This window comes from Eurosta solidaginis, chromosome 1 (assembly GCF_040869045.1).
Source record: "Eurosta solidaginis isolate ZX-2024a chromosome 1, ASM4086904v1, whole genome shotgun sequence".
NCBI lineage: Eukaryota > Metazoa > Arthropoda > Insecta > Diptera > Tephritidae > Eurosta > Eurosta solidaginis.
Genome location: NC_090319.1, coordinates 11,529,394 through 11,537,398, shown reverse-complemented (window position 1 = coordinate 11,537,398; position 8,005 = coordinate 11,529,394). Strand labels below are relative to the sequence as shown.

At 34.9% G+C, this 8,005-nt stretch overlaps 1 protein-coding gene across 2 annotated transcripts; it reads left to right on the top strand.

The window, feature by feature from the left end:
• The first annotated feature begins 5,466 nt into the window (after positions 1-5,466).
• On the top strand, positions 5,467-7,744 carry LOC137238873 (uncharacterized). Of its 2 annotated transcripts, none has more exons than XM_067763899.1 (2): positions 5,467-5,803; positions 5,895-7,744. In XM_067763899.1, the coding sequence occupies exon 2, from the start codon at positions 5,912-5,914 to the stop codon at positions 7,073-7,075; it is 1,164 nt and encodes a 387-aa protein (XP_067620000.1). In that variant the 5' UTR covers positions 5,467-5,803; positions 5,895-5,911; the 3' UTR covers positions 7,076-7,744. The 2 variants fall into 2 exon arrangements, with proteins under 2 accessions (XP_067620000.1, XP_067620001.1); XM_067763900.1 differs by having other exon boundaries at positions 5,467-5,808.
• The last annotated feature ends 261 nt before the right edge of the window (positions 7,745-8,005 follow it).

The following is an 8,005-nucleotide window of genomic DNA, read 5'->3' as shown; positions in this document are numbered from 1 at the left end:
CGCTCAATTCTCACGGGAATGCTCTGGCCCACTGAGAGACTTGAGAAGCAGATGGCGTGATATTTTCGCACACGTGAAATGTGATAGGCAGATGTCGCCGCTGTTTTTCTTTTAACTCATATGGCGAAAGGCTAAGCAGCGACATCTATTTTTGAAAAAGTAGGTTTTTTAAAGCAGCGTTGCCAAACTAAAAAGAAGTAATTAACAAATTATACGGCTCACAAATAGAACCAGACTTCTATCTGGATTTATCTGGCTCAAATCTTTGTTGTTGCATTTACATGCAAATTAATTTATCTGGCTCAGGATTTTGCCACCGGATGACGGCAATAGTCAAATTAAAATAGGTTCTAAATTTAAAGTGCTAATTAAACTTCCTTAACCCTAACGCCATAGTCGTAACCATACCCATATCCATAACCATCTCCAATGTGATCGATTAATGGTGCCTTAACTTAAAAATCGTGAAAATTTCATAAAAATGAAGAAAACACAAAAGCTACAAACATATTCCACAAAAAATAAGTCTCTTAGTCATAACGTATCAAAAACAATGAATAAAATCTACAAAAATTTGTTAAATTCACCAACTCCAATTTTTTTTTTGGTTATGGATATGGCGAGAAACCAAAAACCAATTGGTTGGCTATGGTATGGTTATGGCGTTGGCGTTATGGTATGGCACCATTAATCTATTACAATGATTTCCATAAGGTAGGTTCGATCAGCTGTTTTATCTGGTTATGGTTTTATGGTATCAGTTATGGTATGGTATGGTATCGATTACATTGATTTCCAAAAGGATACCATAACCAGATAAAACATTTGATCGAACCAACCTTATGGAAATCAATGTAATCGATTAATATACCATAACGCTAAAGCCATAACATAGCCAACAATTTGGTTTTTGGTTTTTCGCCATATCCATAACCTAAAAATATTTGAGTTGGTTAATTTATTAACTTTTTGTATATTTTATTTATTGTTTTGGATACGTTTTGACTAAGAGACTTATTTTTTGTGGAATATGTTTGTAATTTTTTGCGTTTTCTTCATTTATATGAAATTTTCAAGATTTTTAGGTTAAAAGTTCATGCACATTATACGACTGTCGTGTCGTACGACTGTCGCTAGATGTGCATGGCTCCATAAGAATACATGCAAAAAATATTTTGTCGCTACGTGTCGCGTCGTATAATGTGCATGAACCATAAGGCACCATTAATCGATCACATTGCAGATGGATATGGACATGGGCATGGTATAAATATTACAAGGTAAAACCGATGAGAGCCACAATGACGTTTAAAAAAATTTTTTAATTCTCACTGCTCTCACATTTTTATTCTTTCGTTTTGGTTTTGTTTTCAAAACAAAAGTATAACAAACTGTAATATATTTGGTAATTCTATACGACAGTATGACACTCTTAATACACGTCCAAAAGTATCAAAAGTGGTATCAAAAGACGCGTTTTGGATCCAGGACCGAGATTCCGAAAGCGGGGGTAAAAGATTTCGGATCTGTACAGAAATATTTGCAAAGGAAATTTCGAAAATTTTCATGTGGTTATTGTAATTTTGATGATTTTGTGGTACCCACAAAAAAATTTTGAACATAAGTGTTTTACGCCAAACCGGTGTTGGACCCACACAAGGTAATTTTTTATAAGCGTGGCCAAAGGCCGCCAATGCAGAAAGGTGTTCTGCGCAAAATACTATGGATCCCACTCTCGGATTCGGGGCACTACGGGGTAATTTTGCGGTTTTTCGGTTTTTCGTTAATATCTTTTGAACGATCTAAAATTTTTATTTACCGCCTTTGGATTATTATTGTCGAGGTCAGTACGAGTCCTTTGACACCTCTCTTGGTATTTTTAGATGCGTATTACCAGTGGCATTCATTCGTATAGAATTAACATATATTTTTCCGTTCTAACATAATATTACGATATTTTATCCAAAACCGAATTTTTTATTGGTGGAAATAACGTTTTTTGGTGGGGAAGAAATCTCAATGGTCAACCGCATTCCAGAATTTTCAAATCAAGAATTGTATTGTGGTTTCCCGCAAAAAGAATCATCAGGCCACGATCCTCTTCTGAGGAATTTTCCTCAACAAATTGTTTACAAATTTATCTACGTTTGCGCGACGAGAAGAAAAACCCGACTTACCGCCAAGATTTACGGAAGAGATACATATCTACTAATAATAACAATTTGGTGTGATATATATCTGCGCAGATTAAGGTCTAGCTTTTCACCCAATTCGAAGGCTACGTATCGTTTATTTGGTTTTCTACGAACTGGCTCACCTAAATACATGTTTTGTGCCGACCCAAAAATTTATCTGCTAAAGCGGACGAACTTTTGGTGCCAAGGTAATGCCGAGGGACAATCAATACCATTTACAAAAATTTTCTGAAATGATGGATAGGCCAACACACTAGCTCTACGAACTATAATACTCCAACTGGACCATAATGTTTAGCTAAGCTGCGAAGAGCTAGAACGTTTTTGCTGGCGTGGGCAAGTTATGGGAAGATCTCCACTGGGTTCGGAGAAGCAGGTGGGGGAAGACTTGATCTCTCTTGTTGTCCGCCATTTCTTGTAGGCGTCATTTATCGCGGAACAGGGTTAGCTGGAGTGACTTGTTACGCAACGACCAGCATCTCCTAAATTGTTAAGCACCAATTAAAAAATGTATCTTCCAACCGCGAGGAAAAGCACCAAAACAAACCAAAGAATACCTCCAAGATAATTTTTTTCCGCAGTAGCGAGGACACTTGAGACTGCTGATCTCTTATAAAGTGTAGTTTCAGCATATTTAGAGGTTAAAGACGTATCAACCAAGTGAAAAAGGATGAATGAAAAATCAGTAGTGGTGGTCTCCAACATTCGCTTCTTAATTAGAAGAGGTTAAGCAGTAAGGCCTTTTCTTTTGTCCCTTTGCACAAATAGGACGTGTTGAGACATCCATTATATTGGTAACTAATTTTTTTGCCATATAAATAAAAATCGATTTCAAAACTTTTCGAAATATTTTTTTACTTATTTCATAAGAATTTTATTTTTGTGGCATTTAAAAAAGTGAAAAATGTCATACCAACAATTTTATTTTTGTTTTCTTTGGTTTGGCATTTCCATAAAGTTTAAGAGATTGATTTTAAAATTTTTTTAAAAATCAAAAAACCATTATGGCCGCCAAGAAGAGCAAATGGTTTTACCTGATAATATTTATACCATGGATATGGGTATGGTTACGACTATGGCGTTAGGGTTATGGAAGTTTAATTTGGCCTATAACCGGACCATTCGGTATAAATAACATTTTTTGTTTATACTTTAATTTCTGTATCGCAAACAATGATTTTATGAAAGAAAACTCATTAAAGTCTGAAACTTTTGAAAGACACTTCACAATTTGCAAGACAGGTTTTCTCGAAAAGAGCTGTAAGTTACTTTTTCGGTTATGCCGCAGAATATTTTTGGATTCCAAAGTTGATAATCGGTAAAAAAAAATTCTTATTCATTGAGCCTGAAAAATATCGGACAAAATTTGTCATAGGTCGCTGCATGGAGCTGCAAAACAATCACAGACCAGCAAAATCGGCAGCGCTGCAAGTAAAACTGATGCAATGTATTTTGGTCTTTAATATTTCTTCGAAATAACCTTTTTTTCTTGCATTTCAGGAACTATTTGAAAAAATTCACTTGAAAAATATATAAAACTCCCTTTTGTTTTTGAAATTTTCTTCAACTAAAAAATTTGAAACGGTATGTTAAATAGTTAAATAGAGCTTCCGTTTGTAATGCGTAACTCAACCAGAGAAGTTGTGGATAATTAGCAACAAAACGTTTTGGTGCATAGCCAGTCAACAAAAAATGGTTCCTAAAATTAGTTGCAGATATTTTAGAGATACAAATGTTGTGATAAAAAGCCTTAAAGAAATTTTAAAAATCTTTTAAATTTACCATGACTTTGTGCCTCTGTGTTTAAACAAAAACGAGCAAAGAATATTTTGCTGTTAGTTTTGTAACCACAAAAGAAACATTTTTCGTGTCGTGCTGTACAGAGCTTGGTGCGATCTTACCTTTAAACTATGGTTCAACTATAGGGTTTGCTCATCTCTACATCAACATCTCTGTGTTCATGTTGTCAAAATATGCGTGCTGTTGTTTGGCGTAGCTTTGCAATTCTTGGGTGTTGTGGGAAATTAGATGTGCGCTAAATTAGATGCATTTACAAATAAAAACACTTCAACCGATGTAAAACTAAAAAAACGACAGAAAATTATAGGCAACAGTTCAGCCCTGGTTTAAAGCCACGTCACATAAGATTTTCAATACAGCATAGTGTGTTGACGGACAAGTAGATTGCATATATTGGCATGGAGAGCGACAAATAGTGCACCACAAACGCAGTCTGACAAAAAATGCAGCCAACTTTCTGCTGCAAGCTAAGCCTAAGAAGAACAATTACACGTGAGTGCTTTCAGACTTTGCAAGTGTAATTATCTTTTCACTTTGGTTCTTTTCTAACGTTATTCAAAATTAAAAATTGCATTTCAACAAATGATTAGGCGACAAAATGTCTTAGAAAGTATTTTTTTTTGTTATAGTGAGAATATTTATAACAGTGCTTCGAGAAATTTTGTATGTAAATGGGCAAACCGAAATAAGTTTCAACTACTAAGTCCGAAGTTCTTTTATATTTAAAAACGAGGCATCTTGCGCAATTATGACGATTTTCACTTTGCACCAAAAGTCATGAACATGAGAGTTTTTCTTGTGACGCGGCTCTTAAACATAACGCTCCTTTGATTCTGGCTTCGACCATCACTTGCAACTGTGACATTTAGACACCACTATGAAAGTTTAATCTCTGCAAAGTAATAGGCAATATATTTTGTAATGTAGGCCGATCCAGTGATTTTTTAGGGAAGAACGTTATATGTGATTGTGACCTCTCAGTCACAAATAAAAACAACAATGGAAAATGAATTTATATTTTTAAGTACGGATTGTGATGCGAATAAGTAGCAGATATCGCAAAAAACTCTAAGGAGCAGCCTATACTAACTCACTCACTAGTAGCATATATATACATACATAATATTACTATTACTGCGACCATCGATTTAAGAGTGGGCATATTCTGGTAGCGAGGGTGTTTCTATAGCCGCCTCTGTATCATTTTCTGGGACATGTACTGCTATTCAGTCGCAGCTTAAATAATACGCTCATTGTATTGGTTTATAGCATAGAAGCGATTTGTTCCTGTGATCATAGCTTTGTTTAAGCCTGTGATTGAGTTTATTGGTAAGCGTGATTGGTAACGGGCAATAAATGCTGTCACAGGCAAACTCTCACGGTTATTCCTTCTAAGCTGTCGCTGAAATGTACTGTGATATTTGAGTAGCTGTGACAAAATCACAGGCATACGGATATTTGCCAACTCTAATATTTTCTAAACCTTGGCAACTTAGCAGAACAGCTGCTTAATTAAATTCCATTTTCTTCCTTTGCATTTTCACAATAAATTTTAAGTAAATTGCAAATATTTAGCAAGTTGGTTGAAAAAACCGGCAAAGCATATAAGCGTACTTTGAAAATATTAAATGAAGAGTAGTAAGATAGGACTGAATACATATTCTGCTGTTTGCACTGATAAGATAAACAGAACTTAAGAATTAACACCAAGTGACAGATTGCAAACATCAAAGTCCAAGAAGTTATAAGAGTAGATGATAAATACAACTGGCAGGGTCAGTAACGTAAAATTCGTCTACAAAGCGAAGGTAAGGTATTGTGTCAACGTCATATATAGATACATATTTGATGTACTTAGCAGCATCTTGGTATACCCAACACTAACTATTTGTTTTGCAGAAACTAAAACAGCAACTATGACGTCGGAGTTAGAAACAACCATACTACAAAATACTAGTGTATCATCCAATGTTATGAGTCCCGAAGAGGAGGCGTTGCAATCGCTTTGTAAGCAATTATTAAAATCAAAAGTTTTTCGTGGTTTTTATGAGGAGCGCCGTTACGTAGATGTAGTAAGCGATTATAGAGATGTAATAGGCTTGCATCGATGTGAACGAGAATTCGAAAGTTTCCTAATAGATATTCATCGTCAAATAAATCTTTTCTATAAGAATAATCCATTTGTGTGGATTGGCATAACGCATGGGCCTTATCTGGGTGCTATACAAAATAAATACACATCCGGTACACATATTTGGCTACAATTGGAAGATGTTGCATTTGGTCAATATTGGTTTAATGTAAAAAGTGTAAGATTTCGTAAAAACGAAGTCATATTAAAAGTAAAAGTAGTTCGCGCTGTTGAAGACGAATCGCCAATGATAGAAAAGTTGGCTACCCCATCCCGATCTAAACCACCAGCCTGGATGCATAACAGTCATGAGCAAAAATCGTCTACGTTGCTTGCTAACAATGCAACAAAACCAATAAATTTCCCATCACAGCTGTATAGGGAACAAATGAATGCCTCCGCGGATTCTACCGAACCAAAAACGATGCAAATTGGTTATGAAGATTTTGTAAATGTGATGCGCGATTGGGGCGCCACCATGAAACATTCCATGTACAATTTCATGTCGAATGACATAAACAAAGATAATATCAAAAATATCTTAAAATTTTTGGGTTTGGTTGTAGTCACTTTGTTGGCGGGCAGCGTGGAAGCTGTAAAATATTTAGGTGCATTTACCCTACGATTCATGCAAGAATTCACACGTTTTACACATGTTATGACGCCAATTATATTGAAGGTGCTCGAAATGATAAATAAAATTATAGGCGGGTTTTTTCTGCTATTGGCGATAATATGGCAAGACATATTTGGAAGGCGTAAAATGCCGCAACAATATTCACGTATACCTGCAACCAATGAACGAACAACAACAGATTTAAGAGCAATTGAATATAATCAACCATTATATCATAGTATTCAATATAGTATACGTCAAGATGTAAAACCCGCTGCGTATCGGCCAAATAGCATGGGTCCTTTTACAGAATTTGAACGAAAACTTCAATAAGTTTTTTGAAGAAAATAGGTAGTGGTTGGCTGATCAAAATTCAATTGCTGCTATTATGAATTACTACATTTATTATTAAGTACCAAATTATTGACGCACTAAGTTAATGAGCTATGACTTCAAGAACGGCATGAGTATTTAGCTTTTATCTTAAATAACATGTCTAGATACAATATAAATATCTCGGATTAGTGATAACGTATGTATACTATCGAATTTGCCCAAATCAGACGTTTTTAAAGAAAACTATATATTTTAGCAAATAATTTATAGCTAAAGGTGCCTGGGTTCAAATTGATGTTGGGTGCGCTTAAGTTGAATGGCAACAATTAATGAACACTTAAAAAGAATTATTTGTATGTATATTTATAAATCTCATTCTTGTTTTGAAAAGTGTTGTTAATTGAACTTGTCAAATAATGCAACAACTTTTCTTTTTAAATGTTGCTGTTGTTACTGTTTAACTTAAGTTAACCAAACTCATATAAGTATGTTAGCGCACTGAACAAAATATGCTTCTATTTATGTAACAAGCGAATTAAAACTATGCACTGTTAAGTCTGATTAACCTTTGAATTTAAAAAGATATTTTCTTTATTTATTGTCTCAATAAAAGTAAATATTTTTATTCGTATGTACATGTACATATATACAAATCATTTTAAAGAATTAGACGTATTTAATTTTAACGCTTGTTTTTTAGGCGGTCTTATTGCCAGGGGCCTTATTATGTAACTCGATTCGAAAAAAATGTCTTACGAGTTTGGAAAAAAATGTATTTGATTTGACAGCTTTCGAGTCGCATTTACGTTCGAATCGAGTTACATAATAAGGCCCTTGGCCCGACGAGATTAAGGGGAAGAGGTACTCACCCCAGGCGGGTTTATTAAGACTATTGATGCGGCCACAGTGGTGTGATAGTAGCGTGCT